The following is a 19,949-nucleotide window of genomic DNA, read 5'->3' on the forward strand; positions in this document are numbered from 1 at the left end:
ATACTGGCAGGAGGTCCGGCTTCCCAACGGCCCTGCTCAGGATAAGTACATTTGAAAATGGATGGATTAGGTTTTTTTATTTTGTTAAAGTTCAATTGTAAGGAACTATTATAATAGGTTTTTTGTTTGTTTGCTTAATGTCATTTCCTATTTCTTCGTAGTTTTAATAAAACATATCACAAATGTTACCGCAATGAATAAATATTCAGCACATAATAATCGACAAAATTTTACCTTCACAGTTCCGGGTGCTCAAGATGAGTCGTCGCGTGCTTATCCTGGCTATTTGGTGTCGGGTTGTCCTGCATGTGTGGGGCTCTTTGACGGCGGCAAATGGACCGGGTCGTTGCTCCATTGGTGTCTTAGAAGGTCGTGGTTTTACCGCAGCTGGGGACATCATCATCGGCGGCATTTTTCCAGTTCACTACAATAAAGTCTTCCCAGACACCCCATTTACTGATTTACCAAAGCCAATTGTTTGCGAAAAGTAAGTATGAACTTTTATGAAGAATAACATCGAGAGTCGCTTTTAGCGAACAACGTGAAATAACGAATGACTAAAAACATTTAGGATTTTTTGTCATCACGATCATCATCAGCAGTGTTGTTCTAAAATGACCCTTGTCGTTGTTTCAGTAATTGATTTTACTTGATTTTATTCAGTTTGCTTCCTATTTCATTTTGTTTTTTGTTAGTGCGGGTTGAACGCGTTTAATGCGCGTTTGGGAGACGCAATAGAAAATCAGACGGTGTTTACTTACCGAAAGACACATATCAAGGAAATTCGAAAAATAAAAAGTTACTCTTATTGGTCAATTTATAGATAAAATAGTGTATTCTGCAACCAGGGTATTCATTTTCTTTAACCCCACTGTGTCTATTAAAGTCTCATTAAATGTCTTCTAGGTGTGATATTTACCCCTCAATTTCGTTCACACAGATTCAGTCTAAGGTCTTACCGCTGGCTTCAGGCCATGGTGTTTGCCATCAAAGAGATCAACGAAAACCCATTTTTGTTGCCCAACATTACTCTGGGATTCGCAATTTACGATTCCTGCGATGTCATTCCACGGGGCCTGGAGGGGACTTTGTGGCAGCTGAGTGGACAGGATGACGTATTGCCTGGGTACCGGTGCCGCCCTGAGCCCCTAGCTGCGGTTATAGGGGACGCTGGCTCAGGGGTCACTTTGCCTGTAGCTCGAATGCTTGGACTTTACGGCTATCCGCAGGTAAGTCGGGGGGATCCAGAACATATATTGGGAGAACATTTAGAAATATGTTATAATATAGATTTTGATTGTGTCAATACTATCCTATTCTAATGAAACTGAATGTTTTCATTTTTCAAAACTACTCTGCTGTGGCGATACGTCAGCTCTAGTCTGAGTGCGAGATCCTGCTTGGTCAGTGCGTTTAGGGGAGCTTCGACTCATTTTAGATTAATAAAACCCTATCTCCAAAGGCGAGAGCGAACGCGTGAAAGTGCAATGCTTAATTATTAGTTCTCTTGCGCTCGGTTTTACCAGATTATTTTTCCTACCAACATGTAATAAAGATTAGAGTGTTAAAAAATGAATTGATGAAAAAAGACGTGTCTCTACCTTCTGCATTTGTTCATGTGTCTCTGTATACAAACCTTGCTTGAACTGTTTAAATTTCAAACCCCTGTTAATTTGACTGCCTCCAAATCGGTAACCATCTCTGGCTCTTATTTCATAGAAAATCACTTGTGCAGCTGGTGCATACTGTCGGTGTCATACCTTCTAAACATTTCCAAAAGAGCAAAATACAAAGCTCTCGTGTATGACAGGATTTTGTAGTTTGCCCTATCAGGTGAATCCCGGATTGCACGCCATACTGTAGAATAAGCGCCCAATAATGAGTAGGTTTGAGAAATAAACCAGTAATCTGATTTAAAGTAATTTTAAACCGCATTTTCACTTATTTTTATCCACACACATTCGGTAGAGAATTTGCAGTCTGCTTTTGTCACTGTAGGTTTTCACCGCGTCTACTCCAGTCGTACCACTCTTAAAAATAAAAGCGACAGACGGTTTTTCGGAGTAATAGGGGAACCGTTTTTGGTTCTGTGAAGAACCATGAAGGTTTCAGAAAGAAACTTAATTATTTGGACCCGTAACAGGTTCCGTTAAGTACTCATGGATATATATAGTATAGCAGATTTATGAAATGCCATTGAGTTAAGGATTTTAAAATGACTTTAGAAAACATCCCTTTATTTATTTAGATCTGTAGCAGTTACCATTAATTGTCTGATTAGTACATAGGTGCAAAATCCCGAAAAGTTCCTGGTTTGGATTCTTGCTGCATATACGGTCTAAGTTCAGGTCTTCTTGATGCGTTACTTTCCGGTCGCATTTAAAAATGTCTCTTTTACATACTAGGATCCTTTCCGAGGTCCACAAAACCAGTTTCATAAGCAGATAATGAAAACGGTCCCAGAATGAAATGGTTCTTTGTCAAGCAATAGCTTCACCGAACCACACAACTCGGTAGAGTGTCATTTGGGAATTTAGATTTCGGAGAGTGAAATTTTTTTCCGGTGTGAAGCATAAGTGTCTGTTACGGACTCTGACTCTGCAAAATTTAATCAAATGTGTGCGGTAAACAACAAAAATCTTTATTTTTTATGGCACATTTCTACGGTGAAAAACGTCCTAACGTACGCACAAACTGAACTGTGTTCAATTACACCTTCTGAGTTATATAAGCTATTGTAGAGTTACTTTAACACATGTGGTTTTATTTTGCATTTTACAAGAACAAATCCCTATCACTTTAAAAAATAAAGGTGACAGAGCAGTTCTTCGGAGCGATGCCACAGGAGAACCATTTGTGGTCTCCATAAAAAGCCATCCACACGAAGGTTCCAGAAAGAACATTTATTTATCAATCCATCCATGCATTTTCCAAACCGCTGAATCCGAACACAGGGTCACGGGGGTCTGCTGGAGCCAATCCCAGCCAGGAACCAGTCCCGGGCAGAGTGCCAACCCAAATAACCTGCATGTCTTTGGACTGTGAGAGGAAACCAACGCAGACACGGGGAGAACATGCAAACTCCACGCATGGAGGACCCGTGAAGCGAACCCAGGTCCCCAGATCTCCCAACTGCGAGGCAGTAGCGCTACCCACTGCGCCACAATTAATTAATTAATTACCAATTGCATTGTAGTAGTTTCGACGTTCGCGATGTCTTTCCAAATGTCCTAGTTGATCTAATTATTTTCGTGACAAGATATTACTATGCGGCACAGTGGTTGTGTGTTGCCACACATATTCAGTATCAGCATCAGTATGTGTTTTCAAGTTGATACTTGATTCTTTATACAAAAGGAAAGATTTCCTTGCCCCAAAAGCATATTCGAAAAACTGGTGAAATTGTAAACAAACAAACAGACAGACAGATAAATAAATAAATAAATACAGAAATAAGTAAAGTAATATATAAGATTATACAGTTGTCTGAATCCGATCTGTTTGTTACCACTCAATTAAGTAGACTTTGGGATCCAGAAGGTTGATTCCACAATAGAAACTTTTCAGTTATCTAAGTATTCTCATACCAAGCACGCTGCATCTCATACTGTCTTTCTTGTTTTCTGTCCCATTGTAAAGCAGGACTATTGCCTTGTACCCAGATTTACTCACATGCTTTTCTTTCAAACGCAGATCAGCTATTTTTCATCAGTGCCGTTGCTCAGTGACCGCCGACAGTTTCCTTCCTTCTTCCGCACGATTCCAAGTGATGAATTCCAGTCGCGGGCTCTGGCTCGGTTGGTGCGTTACTTTGGATGGTCCTGGGTTGGCATCCTCGCTGCAGAAGATGACTACGGACAGCTGGGTAGTCAAATACTTCGAGAGGAAATACAAGGAAGCGGAGTTTGCCTGGCTTTTTCCGAAACAGTGCCAGTGCTTTACAACCTCAAGAAGATAATGAAGATAGTACAGGTTTGTGTTCGGGGACGTCCTCGTCAGCCGCGTTATGTAAAGAAAGACTACAGCTGCAAAATATGCAATAAGATCCAATCTCACCTGACAAACAAAACAAAGAAACGTAGTAGTAACTTCGTACTTGCCTCAGTTATGATGATGATGATGATAATGATGATGATTATTGATTTTGCTTTAGAATTAACTTGGCCAGCACACCCATATAAGCACGAAAACATTTGTAATAGTAAATATATTAATTTATTTTGGTATTTAGTTGTCCTTCCTACATATCACAATTACCATAACGTCTAATACCACTGTCCATCCATGTTCTAAGCCGGCTTACAGTATCCTGAACAACACCTTGAGGAAGCTGGACCCTATCTCAGCAAGGCAGGAGCATAGCTTATTGTTGCCCTACTTTCTTAAGAATAGGCCTACTGATTTCTTAATGAGACTTCACTGGGTTTTGTGGTACCACTTCTGGTCAAAGAACCATTTAATTCCCGGAAGGACTCTTTACATATGGAATTGGATTTTTGGGGTTTGAAAAGGTTCCTAGTATGTGGTTAAAATGAAAATCTTTAATGTATAGCAGCAGATGACTAACAGATTGAGACAGCCTTAAATCAGCATATGTTATTATATGAAGCATGAGTCCCTTTAAAATCAGAAAATTGTTATTTCACAAATGTGTTATTATCTGTTCAAGGCTGTTTACGGAGCCCGTTACAAATCTAAATATTTAAAGGAACCCTCTGCAACCTTCATGTGAATGGTTCTTCCAGGAACCAAAAAATAGTTCTTCTTTGGCATTGTTCTAAGGATGCATTTTAGCACCTTTATTTTTTTCAAATTTAGGCAAAAGTGAACATGTCATAACAAGTTTTGAAGGCAATTGCTATACACGTTATTGCAGAGTGGTTCTGTGTGGTAATCCACTTTTAGGTTTTCCATGAGTTGTAAATGGATGTCATGTCCTAACAGCTGGAGCAGTAGTAGTGCTGCTGCTTTGCAGTAAGGAGACTGTGGAAGATTGTGGGTTCGCTTCCTGGTTCCTTCCTGTGTGGATAGTGCTTTAAATACTGAGAAAAGAGCTATATAAATGTAATGTATTATTATTATTACATCTAAGATCTGAATGTGTCCTTGGTGATTTCAGAGCAGGGATACTCATTTCATCGAGTTGGGACCCCTTGGTGCTTTTAGTATGCCATTAATGGCTCCTGGTCACTCAACCACAATGCCCTGGTGGTAGGTCCACTGCAGAATTCAGTTCAGTTTATGCTGTCTCCCAAAAACTTTGACACCCTAGGTGATTGCCTAGTTAGCCAGTATAGCAGAGCTGACCATGGTCTCTGGACAGTATGCTAGTCCATTGCAAGGTAAACACACAGTCTCACATTGCAAGCCAATTTAGCATCACCAGCCCTGTATGGCTCTGGACTGTGACGTGAACCCCTGTCTCTTTGTTGTGAGGCATCAGTGCTAACATTGCTCTACCTTCACTATTATTATGATTATGATTATGATTATGATTATGATTATTATTATTATTATTATTATTATTATTATTATTATTATTATTATTTTTAGTAGTAGTAGTAGTGGTAAGTAGTGGTGGTGGTGGCTTTGACTTCTGTGCCCAGCTGTTTTAATACTCTCTCTATGTGTGAGTGGGCCATATGATGGACAGGGTCCCTATCCAGGACTATTTCCTGTACTGTGTCCCCTCAGTTGGCTTAAGTGGGTTTGAAAATATTAATATTACTATATAGTAGTAGTAGTAGTAGTAGTAGTAGTAGTAGTATCATGGGTTTCTTTAAATACAAAAAAGGTATTTGCCTGACGTAGAAAAAAAATTAAAAGTTGATGTTGATGCCCAACAGCTTAATTAGCTGGCAGTTAGACACAAATATTTTTTTATCACAAGTTTCACTACCACAGTACACCTGCATAATGGAGCCATCTTCAGGTCCAATCTCCATTCTGTATTCACACAGGCAAAAATGCAAATTCTCCTTTATCTAACATATTGAGGAAGACTCTGGGTCATGAATGTACCCTTCTAAGATTAGTTAATGTTTCACAAGATTCTCTGTGCCCAAGCAGCCTCTCAGAGTCATTAAGATAACACTGTACTGTTGATTTAACTAGTATTAGCCACAAACAGATGATTATTCATCATGTAATTTTTTAAGACTAATCTTATTAAGGAGGCGAGTACATTTCTGATATTTTAACATGATAGTGGTGGTCCGAGACTAAAGAGTTTTCATCTCTGTTGTAACCACATTAAATCAGCTATGGATTCGAGCAAATGGCAGCCAAATTATGACCAGGTCAAGCTGTAGCCTAGTGAGAGAGGAGCAATCAGTTAGGGTGTTACAAGGGTTTTTATAGATAAGAGTACAGGTCTTATCATTGGCGTCATGGGTGCACACAAGTCCATCCTCTTGATTGACCACTGGTGAAAAGTGCTGTCCATCAATGTTACTCATCCTGGATTTTCAGTCCTGTGGTCATACATTTCATGCTTTATCCTTGGCTGTTACATGGTCTTATCAGATAAGGTTGCAGAGGCTGCCTTCCAATGGATGGGCCATTCAAGCAAACTGAAACTTTTAGGTGGCAATAAGAGTGTCTGGAAGCAGTTCACAAAGCCAGGATTGGGATTTCAGCCTGGGAAAATGGATAATGCCATTCTGTCCTACAGCACCCAATTCCAGTCTCTTGCAGTGACCTTTTCCTATTCAGAGAGAGCTGCCTGTTTTCACCACTTTTTCTCGGTATCACTCATCAAACTGACTACTCTTATAGTTAAAGTGTTTTACTAGGAAAATGTGGTGTTGGTCACTACCCGAATGGCGTGGTTTAGCGACTGTAGCCTAGTCACGTCAGGGCTAAGGTTTCCTGATGTGCTCTTCAATTTATTATTATTTTCACACCACACAGAGTAATCAGTTATTAACACTGCAGCTTTAAACCTCATTCACGTGGCCTGAGTGGGTGGAAGAAAGTCGCTACCACTCTGCTGTTGCTAGCAAATAGTATTGGACAACAACATAGACTGATAAGACCAACTTTATTTTTAGACCCTTGTTTGGAAATTTTTGGAATCATTTTCAATTTTTTTTTACCCTTCTTCTACATTTTTTGCATATTTTTAAAATTTTCTTCCAAACCCTAACAGCTCTGGCAGACACAAAGACACACAGACACACAGACACAGACACATGCACACACACACGCACACAAACACTTGTCCTTTTATTAAGGTGGATACCCTGATCTGTATCTCAATATTGAAATGAAGCAATGTTACTGCTACCGGTATTTTCAGTGATTTTCTTTGAGTTGCTGTATGTATTTGCAATCCATTCAATATAGAGAAAAGCCAAGAAAAATGACACCTTTTATTGGCTAACTAAAAAGATTACAATATGCAAGCTTTCGAGGCAACTCAGGCCCCTTCTTCAGGCAAGATGTAATACAGAGACTGGAGTTCCCTGTCTTTATATACACACTCTAGGACAAGAAACAACATTGGTTAAGAAGAAGATGTCGCTGTCCATGTGTGCCAGTTTCTTCCACCGGGTCTTCAGTTCCATGTAGTAGTGGTATATTTCGGTGTCTTGTACATCTGTAGTACTAGGGTGTTGTACCGTGGTAGCCATTATGAATGTAGAGAAAAGCCAAGCAAAATGACACCAATCAATTCAATAACTACTAAACAGCTTAAATTATCTAAGGTTAGTGGAGGCCAAAGCCTGCCTAGAGGGCATCATGCTGGATGGAAAAAGGGGGTCAAAACAGGGGTTAACCATTGCTGATTATCATTTATACAATTATAGATTAGATAATAATACCAGAGGCTTTGATGATAATGTGAATTAATTCATAGTTTTTTATCCATTCATCCATCCATCCATCCATATCAATGAATTTTGCTTAATGCATATCAGGTTCACTTTGAGTTGGAAACAGCACACATAATTAATACACTGAAACTATTTTTATTTACTTTGTCAATTGAAGTACAAAATAAGGTAGATATATGAAAGAAATCAATTTAAAGAAATACAGCAATTATATAATGTACCCATTTTCACAGGGGACTGAAAAGCACTACAACATACAACAATACAACAGACAATACAAATTGCTGTGTAAAAAGTGAAATATTTAACAGTCATGGTGGTAAAGGACAGAGATCAGATAATCAAAATGCTCTAGTTATTCAGAGATAAAGTTGTGCTTGGATGATGTGGTACCATTACTGAGACAGGCTTGGGCATATAGTGTCTGGTGTCATGCAGTAGTAACTACAATAAGTGAGTGTGAGTTTGTGGATAGGCATGCCCTCTTTGACTGGTGTCTCTTTGATTGGTTGTGCCTTGCATCTAATGCTGCCAAAAATGGCTTTCATTCCATCCATCCCTGAATTGGAATAAGCTATAAGTTAAAGAAGGTGTTTCAGATCATTTGGAGACATTTATGTCATGAGATGGGAAGGTATTCCACTTTATACATATATAAGGTGGGCGGTGAAGATATTTTAGGATGGACACCAAGTGGGTTGGGGGTACCCCATTGCTAAAATTCCCAGGAGATAGTTGCCAGTAGGAAGTGTTGAACGAAAAACTGATGATGCTTTGAAGATTAAAAAGTAGAAGTGCCAGTACTGAACACTGGTGAACATGGGCTGACTTTACCTACTGCCACCACGCAATAAAAAAAAAAAAACTAATCCAAACAGCAAAAGGCAAAAATACTGGTACGAGTAGCAGCCCACTTCAAACACTGGAAAAAATCCATTCAAAAACAAGTGGATAAAATTTAATTCTGGATATTTTTGGCATATGTTTGAAATATAATAAGAGGTGATAGAATGATGCAGTAGTTATTGGTTCTGCTCCATAGCTACAGTGGACATAGATTGTACTTTCTTTATATATCTGTATTCCACTCACACCCCAAAGAGTTGTGTATTATGGTAATTAAGAATTCTAATTTGGCCTGGTTTCTTTCTTTCCAAGAGAGAATCCTTTGATGGACATTCAAGGCTGGGTGGCCTTATATTTGATGCTTGTGAAATCAATTCTGTATCCCTGTTGACCTTCACTGTGAACCTACAATGGATGATATTAATTCTAACAATGGCTAATAATACATTTTTATTTTATATATATAGTGGCTTTCCCATGCTCAAGGCACTTACAGAATATAAGAAAGAACAGCAGGGTATACAGTATATAGCATTGTACAAACCAGATAAATAAATAAAGAAGATTACAACAGTGAATTCAGAGATAAAGCCTAACAGACAACATAATTGATGGTCTCACGCACACACATACAGGTTACATGAGCATCTTGACAGAGAAGTAAACTGAGAGAAGGGTAATAAAGTCAAGTAGAGCTAAAAGCCTTCCTGAACAGATGAGTTTTGAGTTGTTTTTTAAAAGAATTCATGGAGTCAGCTGACCTGATTAATTTCGGTAGGTCGTTCCAGAGTCTGGGTGGTATACAGCTGAAGGCCCTGTCACCCATGGAGTGTAGATTAGTGAGGGGCACAACAAGATTTCCAGAATCAGAGGACCTTAGAGGGCGGGCAGGCACATAGTGATGGAGAAGGTCACTGATGTAGTTTGGCCCAAGGTTATTTAAAGCTTTGTAGGTTATTAGTAGGATTTTATATTCGATTCTGTAAGACACAGGGAGCCAGTGAAGACAGAGCAGGATGGGTGTGATGTACTCGCTGCTGCTGGTTCAAGTAAGGACTCTTGCAGCTGAGTTTTGAAAAAGCTGGAGCTGTGATATAAGATTAGAAGGGGCACCTGCCAGTAGGGAATTACAATAATCGATGCGGGATGTGATAAAAGCATGGACAAGTTTCTCAGCATTAGAGAAGGAGAGGAAGGAGCGAACACGGGATATGTTATGAAGGTGAAAGTAAGAAAGTTTCTTAATGTGATTTATGTGGGTGGAATAAGAGAGGGAGGAATCAAAAATGACACCAAGATTATTTACAGTAGAGGCAGGTCTGATGAGATCACCGCCAAGATGGACTGGGAAAGAGCTCATTTTATTAATTGCATTTTAGTCCCAATTTGCAGGAGTTCAGTTTTGTTGCAATTTAATTTTAAAGAGTTCTGCTCCATCCAGGTTTTAATTTCACTAAGGCAGGTTGTGAGCTGAGAAAGCTCTGATGAAGTTTCAATTTTAACATTGAAATAGAGTTGAGTATCATCTGCATAAAAATGATAACCCAGTCCATAGCTACGTATAATATGGCCAAGTGGAAGCATGTAAATACAGAAGAGAAGAGGGCCAAGGACAGAGCCCTGAGGAACTTCTTGTGTGACTGGTGCTGAGCTGGATCTGCTGTTGCCAAGACTAACAAACTCTAGCATATCAGTCAGATAGGACTTGAACCACTGGAGGGCTGTGCCAGAGATACCCAGCATGTTCTCCATTCTGGACAGTAGAATGTCATGTCTGACAGTGTCAAATGCTGTACTGAGGTCTAATAGAATTAATATGTTGGTTTGTCCAGAGTCTGCTGCCATAAGCAAATCATTGGTTACCCGTAGCAGAGCAGTTTCACAGCTGTGCCGCGCCCTGAAACCAGACTGAAAGGGTTCCATCAGATTATTAGAAGTTAAGTAGTTGGTGAGTAGGGAAGCTGCAACACGCTCAAGAACTTTTGACAGAAAAGGTAAGTGTTAAGATTGTCAGCATCAAGACCAGACTTTTTTAACATTGGGGTTACAGAAGCGATTTTAAAAGTGAGCGGCACAGAGCCAATGTCAAGGGATGAGTTTATTATTGTTTTAACAGTCGGGATTATGGCATGAAGGCAGGATTTAAGTAGTGTGGTGGGGATGGGGTCCAGTACACAAGTAGTCGGCCTCATCTTACAAAGCAGGTTATTAACAGATGCAGATGTGACTGGTGAGAACTTACAGAAGGAGCTGGATGGAGTGGGAAAACAGGGAGAGATATAAACAGATGATGTATTTATGTTAGTTGAATTATTTAGATCTTTAATTTTGTTACGGAAAAAGTGGAGGAATTCCTGACAGACTTCAGTAAAAGAGGTAGTTGGGCCAGATGCGGGTTGGAGTAGTTTATTAACTACAGAGAACAAAACCCTTGGATTATTGTGGCCACTTTCTATTATTCTACCATAGTGGGTGTTCTTGGCAGCAGTTAGTGCTTCTCTGTAAGCTCTTTGGTGGTCAGAGAAAGCCTGGATGTGCATGGTGTAGGCCAGTCTTACGTGACATTCTCTCAAGGTGTCGGCCAGCTGCTTTCATAGATCGCAATTCTGAGTTATACCAAGGAGCTGAATGTTTAAAGGAAACCTCCTTATGTTTTAAAGGAGCTGTTTTATCTAATGCTGAATGAAGGGCTGAGTTATAATGGTCAATAAGACTATCTAGTGTTGATGGAATAGGTGAAGACAGTAAAAGATCAGAAATGGATCCAGAAAGGATAGAGGGACAGATATTTTTAAGGTTTCTGTAAGAAATTTGTCGTTTACAGGTAAGAGGAGGGATAGGCAGTGAGACAGTAAAAAATACTGATTTATGGTCAGAGAGTAATGTGATGTTGTCAGAGAGTAATGTGATGATGTAAATGTTGGCAACAGATAGTCCAGAAGTGCAGATCAGGTCCAGTATATGACCACCAGAGTGGGTGGGAAAATCAACATGTTGTGTTAAGTCAAAACAGTCCAGTAAGGATAGGAATTCATTTTTCAGCTTAGATGTGGGGATGTCAATATGGATGTTGAAATCACCAAGAAGGATAATTCTCTGAGAGTAAGAGCTTAGGTGGGTCAAAAGTTCAATCAGATGGGATAAGAAGGATGCATTGTATTTTGGGGGACGATAAAGAACAATGAGTGAGACAGGACCTGATTCATCATGTTGTCGTAGTATAGGTTGGGCTGGAGGCCTTGATGTTGATGGAGATTATTAAATGTTGTTTTTTAATGTATAAATCTTAAATTGGACCTTGAAGTAACAAATTATTACGCTTTTTATGTTTTTCAGGTAGTCAAATCCTCTACAGCGAATGTCATTATTGTCTTTTCTTTTGAGTCTTACTTGATTCCTGTCATGGCTGAGATGGCCCGGCAGAATGTGACTGGTAAGGTGTGGATCGCAAGTGAGGCCTGGTCCACTTCACCTAGTTTGGCACAGAAAGATCAACTTAGGACACTGGGAGGCACCATAGGCTTTGCCATTCGTCGGGGGGAGATTCCTGGTCTCAAAGAACATTTGCTAAGTGTCTCACCCCAATGGCCATTAGGAAAGTCTGCCAACCTGAACAAAAGCAGTGATGTCATATCTTGGAATGAGAACAGCACCACACAGCAACAGAAGGCCAGCTCTGGTGATGTCCTTGTTAAACTCTTCTGGGAGGAGGTTTTCAAGTGCAAATGGCCTGACCTACCTGATTACATGTCCAGCTTTTTTGGTCCTCGGCTTACCTGCACTCAGCAGGAGAGTCTGGCCAGTCTTGATACTGCATATTCAGATGTTTCCAACCTACGAATCACCTATAATGTTTACAATGCTGTTTATGCAGTAGCTAATGCCCTGCATGATCTTCATTCTTCCAAGCATGTGAAAGGACCTTTTCTAAACAATGAATGTGCAAACATACAGAATTTTGAACCCTGGCAGGTACGTCAATTGATTTTCTAATTATTAACATTTAGCACCTATTGGTTTAGGCTGAGACTAACTTTATTTTATGGAGTGTATCACCTTTCTGTAATGAACATCTTAGTACAGCACAATTATATTATATTGGTAATGTTTAGTCATTCAAAATGCCAGTGTTGGTAATAAAATTAAGTTATAGACTTCTTGAATGTTTTTTAGCTTGTTAATAAACACTGTAACTTTATTTTATATAGTGTCTAATAAATGCACAGTGCAGTAGAGTAGAATTGTATTCTGGATTTCTAATTCTCTGCTGTAAGCAATTCAGATGATTTACAGTTAGAGAATATGTTAGAGGTGTTATCAAATTACATCTTTAGAAGTTTAACTGAAGGAAAAAATGATAACTTTTTATTTATTTTATGATATAAACTCTGACCTATGAACCTTCTTTTAAGAAAGTGCAGTGCAATTATTTCCTCTAGGAGTCGCTAGCTCCCTAGTTGGAATAAGTTCTTTTGCAATTGTGGCGTCTTAAGTAACCTGAAACTATATAGATATAATATTAAAAGGCGATATCCCTCCCATAGTGATATGGTGGTAAGAAATCACATGAGAGAAAATAACTTAGCTTCCTTTAATGACGATGTACGCGCATTACAAATGAGGAAGCCATAGCAAGACTTTTATCAAGGTGGGATCTCGATGTATACAGTCTTCCATTTTTGTCACTGCAATGGAAGAAGTTTCAGGACGGATGACGATAATTCCCATCTGTCCGTTGGCTTCGAGGTGTTTGGCTGCTGTCCAAGTCCTTTATACTGTTTTCTCCACCTTGCAGGCCGTTACTTAGGTAAATCATGCCATTCTAAACAAGGCAAGGAGAGGATTCCGTTTAATCTCTAACATACAGAAATAGTACAATGCCCATTTTCATAGTTGTCCCTTTCTCTCTTCAAATGCTTGCCTAGCAGTTCTAAATGCTGAGAGCCCCTGTGTGCTAACTTTGGCTTGTACATGTGAGTGAATTTATGAAATATTTTTTGTACAGAGCAGAGTGACATTAATCTTATATTCTGATTACAGCAATATACTGTATTACATAAATAGTGGTGTTTCCAAATGTGAAACTCATGCCACATATACAGTATTTCCATTTCATCTGTAACCTTTTCCTCAGTAAAGCATTCGGATGCAAAGCATTGAAAGGGGGATATGGCTAGAGAGCACCTACCGACAAGCATTTCAATTTGGTTTATGAGACCACTATCACTCCTCATTCATTCTCATAAAGGATACTTTCAAGTTTCAGACCTCCAATTGTACATTCAAATCTAACATTTCCAATTCCCATGTGTAATACTTCACATTTACTTACATTGAATTTCATCTGCCACAAATCTACCTAAGCCTACATATTGTCAAAGTCTCAATTTAGCTGATATTACATTATCTGCCCTTTTACTTCATTTGGTACCTTCACATTTGACCAGCTTATTGATTAAGTAAAATTCCTGTTCTTGCAATGTGTTGCTAAATATTCTCCTTAATAATTGCTTCCATTAATTTACCTGTGATGCACATTACGTTTACTGGTCAATAGTTACTTGGGTCTGCCCGATCAGTCTTTTTATATACAGTAACAAGATAATTGTGGCTAGTCTCCAGACTTTAGGAATTTCCGTAGTGTGCAGAGATTTTTGAAAACTATGTGATCAAGACAGACATGATGCTTTATAAATCAGTGTGATGAATTCTTTATCATGATTGAAAATTTCCTAGAGAGTTGTGTATGTTTCCTTGTTAAATTTTGTTCCTATAAATTTAGCTATTTGAGTTTTGACTTTGGATTCTGGTTAGCATTTTGGCAAATGATGTTTTTGATTTCCTGTTGACAATTCTTTTTTTCTGACTATTTGACTAGCAAACTATTTCCTAATCCCTTCTTGGCTGCTTCTTTCTGTATCAGGGAAGCACAGATTTAAAAAAGCAGGTGAGCTGGCCTGTGCTGCAACCCAGATGAATTATTAGCTCTTCTGTCTGGCATTAGCTAGTAATTTTGTTCCCTCCTCTTCCTCACTGCTATGGCAGAACACAGATTGGCCAGGCCTGGATTGCAGCTTGGTGTACTTAAATTGTGAGGTGGCAGCCTAAGAGCTCTTCATCCCTACAGTCTGTTGAACCTTCAACAAAGCAACAGACAAAGGTTGACAGACCACTGATTGGTATAGTGACTATGGCTAGCACTCCTGCCTTTCAGTACAAGAATATTGGATCCAAATCCTACTCTTTTCACTGTCTTTGTGAAGTCTGTAGGGTAGGTTGACTGGAGTCTCTAAATTGTTCTTGTATTAGTGAATGCATTCTATGCCACATTTAAGAGGGATGGTCAAAACAGGTACTTTGACCTAGAATTGGGTTATATGATTTTAGGAATGATTGAAGTATTAATCAACAGGAGAAAACAAGTTTCCCTGGATTCATATGTTAGTGCATTGATATTCAAGGCTGACCATGTTTGACACCATAGAATAACTCTGAATTTACAGTTTAAATACAGGGCATGTATGAACAGCCTCCATGATCTGAGCTAAGTAACCCTTCTGTGGAGAATACAGAAAAGGCAGATGTAGAGATGAACCACAAGAGAGTGTTCTCACCAACAGCTCAGCCTGTTGACCTTAATCATAAATTAGGAAAATAACAAGGTGACATACGTGAGAGTAGCAAGTTTTACATTATGAAATGTTATGATGGAGATGAGCAATCCAGTATTATTCATTTCAGGTTCTTCAGAGGCAATCTTTGATAGGAATCCAGTCTATCACTGGTCATTAATTAGAGGGAAAAAGTCAATTGAATTAACTTTTAATTTGTTTGAGATTAAATATCTCCATCATGTCATGTCTAGAGTTGGCTCCTGAGAAGCTTTGGGATAGTCACCAACTCCTTGTGAGTGACCATGAGCAGCATAAACAGGCTAGAATATGAATGAGTGGCTAGTTTTTATCTTTCACTAAAAGATAATGGAGGAGATTACACAGGGCAAATATTAAAATGGTGGGCTTGTGTTGTAACTGGTCAATTTTGTAACCTAGTCTTATAGCAGTTGCTTCAAAACAGAACCTAACTAATGTTGGCTTGATTATGTTGATCTAATTTGTAAATTGCTTTGTATAAAAGCATCTGCTAAATTAATACATGTAAAGGTAAATGTTGCTGTGACCTGAATGTTTTGGGATTACACTCAGGTTCATATCCACCTTAATAAAAGAACAAGTGTCAGTGTGTGTGTGTGTCCATCTGGTTTGCTATGTCTCTGTTATATGCCATTTGTTATAGGATTCAGATAGATAGATAGATAGATAGATAGATAGATAGATAGATAGATAGATAGATAGATAGATAGATAGATAGATAGATAGATAGATAGATAGATAGATAGATAGATAGATAGATAGATAGATACTTTATTAATCCTAATGGGAAATTCACATTCTCCAGCAGCAGCATACTGATACAATAAATAATATTAAATTAAAGATTGATAATAATGCAGGTAAAAAACAGACAATAACTTTGTATAATGTTAAATGTTAATGTTTACCCCCCCCGGGTGGAATTGAATAGTCGCATAGTTTGGGGGAGGAGCGATCTCCTCAATCTGTCAGTGGAGCAGGACAGTGACAGCAGTCTGTCGCTGAAGCTGCACTTCTGTCTGGAGATGACACTGTTTAGTGGATGCAGTGGATTCTCCATAAATGATAGGAGCCTGCTGAGCGCCCGTCGCTCTGCCACAGATGTTAAACTGTCCAGCTCCATGCCAACAATAGAGCCTGCCTTCCTCACCAGTTTGTCCAGGCGTGAGGCGTCTTTCTTCTTAATGCTGCCTCCCCAGCACACCACCGCGTAGAAGAGGGTGCTCGCCACAACTGTCTGATAGAACATTGCAGATGTTGAAGGACGCCAGCCTTCTAAGGAAGTATAGTCGGCTCTGTCCTTTCTTGCACAGAGCATCAGTATTGGCAGTCCAGTCTAATTTATCATCCAGCTGCACTCCCAGGTATTTATAGGTCTGCACCATCTGAACACAGTCACCTTTGATGATCACGGGGTCCATGAGGGGTCTGGGCCTCCTAAAATCCATCACCAGCTCCTTGGTTTTGCTGGTGTTCAGTTGTAGGTGGTTTAAGTCGCACCATTTAACAAAGTCCTTGATGAGGTTCCTATACTCCTCCTCCAGCCCACTCCTGATGCAGCCCACGATAGCAGTGTCATCAGTGAACTTTTGCACGTGGCAGGACTCCATAAAGGCAGTACTAATTTTTTTGATATGCCATTTGTTGGAATGAAAACTGCAATGTGTTTTATTATCTATCTACTGAAAATGTTTGTGATGTGTCATCATTGGGAAAAAAAATGCAATGCCATTTTATTACTACATGCATTACAAAGTACATTCCACAAGATGGTGCACTTCAAATATTAACGCTGACTATACAGAGGTCTTCAATGGCTACTTAGATTTCAACCAGTCTTAGATAGATAGCACAGTTCTTTTATCATATTCTCATAGTGTGTTCCTTTTTATAATAACAACATAGTATTATTAAAGTTGTTTAATGCAATTCAGGCTTTTAGTCTGAATCTGATGTCTAAAACCTCTAGTCAGAGGAATGTCAAATCTTAACAGAATAGTTTTGCTGATCTTGTCACTTAAGTGTGTCAAGTTACATGTCTAGATCACTGAGGATATCATATTTGATAACTGCATGATGACTTTCTAACCAAGTTTCATGTTTCCAAATTATTGAAAGCTCATCCCTTTTTCTGACAACCAATAATGTGCAGCCTAATGAAGTCATTCCAATGCGATGCGTTTATGGTATGGCGTGTTCCTCTGTAATCTTGGCATTTTTTTCTTTTTTTATTTTATCATGATAAGGAAAACATGAAACATCAGATAGATAAACCTCTTCTGTTTTTCAGTGCAAGTCACAGACTAGTTTTCCTGAGTTACTGGATATGCTGTATAACGCAAATGGCAGTCACGGATTCCACCATAACCGCTCCTGATATTAATATTATGTACATGAAGTCTACAACTAAAAATCACTAGAAACGTTTTGAAATGTCACGTAGCTTTTAGCGTTTACTGGAAACATTGGGCATAAGGCAGATACTGTAACAAACAACTCATGATACATCTCCATTACATTGTAGGGCCCATTAATGCACACTCTCATGTGCCAAATTTGAATTACCTATCATGTATTTAACATTTAAGATGAATATCTTTGGGTTGTGGGAGTAAATCTCCTGCAAACATGATAAGAACATACAAACTTCACATAACAACGGAGTTCAAGATTCAAAATAAGTATGATGGATCTGTACTGCAGCACTAACCTCTGCATCCTGTGCCACCATGACCACAATTCATTTTATTAAGACAGCTGTTTCATTCAATACTCAGTTCAGTCCCTTGTAATTGATCTCTGTTCATTTAATGTTCTTTACATTAAGCCCTGTTCCAGAGTGATTGCTTTAACTTTGAAAAAAATCATCCTCTGTTTGTTTATGTTATCCACCAGATGCATAACTTTCACTTCTTATTTCCTTCCATTAGCTTCTTAATTACATGAAGAAGGTACACTTTATCAACAATGCTGCTGAGTCAGTGTTCTTTGATGACAATGGTAACCCTCCAGCTCTTTATGACATCCTTAACTGGCAAGAGACCCACACAGGAGAGATTCGCTATGTCAAAGTTGGCAGCTTTAACTTTAGTGCTGCACCTGGTCAAGACCTCCTGATAAATGAAAATGCCATCATCTGGAATGGAGGACAAAAGCAGGTGTGGGCCATGTTCTTTACTGTTTATACAGCCAGGTTTTTGGTACTTTGAATTCCTTTTAGGAGTTGCGGCATAGTGAAACAACACCTAACAAAACAAAAGAATGTTTAAAAACGAGAGGAGACCATAAGCTGTCTAACTGGCTGTGAGAGCCATATTTGTTCTCATATAGTGGCAGGGCCTTTGTTTCATGTGAGTGACATCCAGCACCTTAAGACAGCAAAGAACACTATGAGGTATTTTATTAATGTCTATAAAATCTGCATAAAAGCTTCCATTGATGAAACCTACTTTCCGTGACAGAAACGTTCTTCAGGCCACTTAGCATCTGCAATTAAATCGAACGACTTCCACAAGACTGACAGGGAAAATTTCAGGACGACCAGATTTAAAGAATTTTATCCCTAACATTCTTCTCATTCTTTCCTAGATTCCTCGTTCAGTGTGTACAGAAAGCTGTCCAGCTGGCACCCGCAAAGCCACTCGCCGTGGACAACCTGTCTGTTGCTTCGATTGCATTCCTTGTTCTGAAGGGGCATTTACTAATGAGTCTGGTGAGACTTTTTTTTTTGTATTTGGCTGGTGTGATGTGTGGTTGGGCTGAAGACAGTTGTTGTCAAAGATCCAATTATCCATCCATGCATTCATTTTCTAAGAACAATAACAGAAAGTTTTAAATATCAAGAGTGTTCTTAAGTAAAAGGATCCATTTCTTTCTTTACCATTATATCCACTTATGACAAAGATTCTATAGAAGGAGTAGAAGAAGAAACTCAGAAAAATATATCTGGAAGTTGGGAAAATTCTTAGTTGGAAACATATATGATTACATGTTACAATGTAGAACAGAACTTAGACATAATAAAATTTGTAAGCTGTGAGGTGGTAGTGGGGGCTTTCCCAGCAGCACTGGATATCTCTCAAAATATCCCTTTGTGAGGGGTGCATGGTTTGAGTTAAACCATCAAAACCTTGTTAGGATCTTATGTGTATTTAAACATTTTGAACACAACATGCCACTTCCAAAGGTATAACCTGAAGCCAGCCTTTAGAGTAGCCACTCAGACTATAGGGAAGTGTCTTTTATGGCCAGGCTAGGTTGGATACTGGATTGTTTTCAGTCGTAACAAGGATGTTAAATTAAAGATTTTTTTGTGGAAAGCTCACACAGACACAGGAAAAACATGCCAATTCCACACAGATGGTGATCACGCCCAGAAATGAAATTAGTACTTAAAATGATTAAACAACAACAATATTTATTTATATAGCACATTTTCATACTACAATGTAGCTCAAAGTGCTTTACAAAATGAAAAAAGAAAGTTATAGGAGGAGAAAACAATTAAAAATAAGCAATAATATTAAAGAATGAACAGCAACACAACAAGGTAAGGTCAGATGGCCCAGGGGCACAGAAAAAACAAACAGACTGGAGAAAAAAAATCTGTAGG

General features: G+C 38.9%; 1 protein-coding gene across 1 annotated transcript in view; it reads left to right on the forward strand.

The window, feature by feature from the left end:
• Positions 1–257: 257 nt before the first annotated feature.
• Positions 258–19,949, forward strand: part of LOC114649573 (extracellular calcium-sensing receptor-like) — a 34,777-nt gene continuing 15,085 nt past the window's right edge. Inside the window, exons 1-6 of the mRNA XM_051924777.1 lie at positions 258–487; positions 941–1,229; positions 3,694–3,972; positions 12,021–12,656; positions 18,268–18,495; positions 18,926–19,049. Of these exons, the coding sequence (XP_051780737.1) occupies positions 258–487; positions 941–1,229; positions 3,694–3,972; positions 12,021–12,656; positions 18,268–18,495; positions 18,926–19,049 (1,786 nt within the window). The remainder of the gene's footprint in view (positions 488–940; positions 1,230–3,693; positions 3,973–12,020; positions 12,657–18,267; positions 18,496–18,925; positions 19,050–19,949) is intronic.

Source organism: Erpetoichthys calabaricus, chromosome 3 (assembly GCF_900747795.2).
Source record: "Erpetoichthys calabaricus chromosome 3, fErpCal1.3, whole genome shotgun sequence".
Lineage (NCBI taxonomy): Eukaryota > Metazoa > Chordata > Cladistia > Polypteriformes > Polypteridae > Erpetoichthys > Erpetoichthys calabaricus.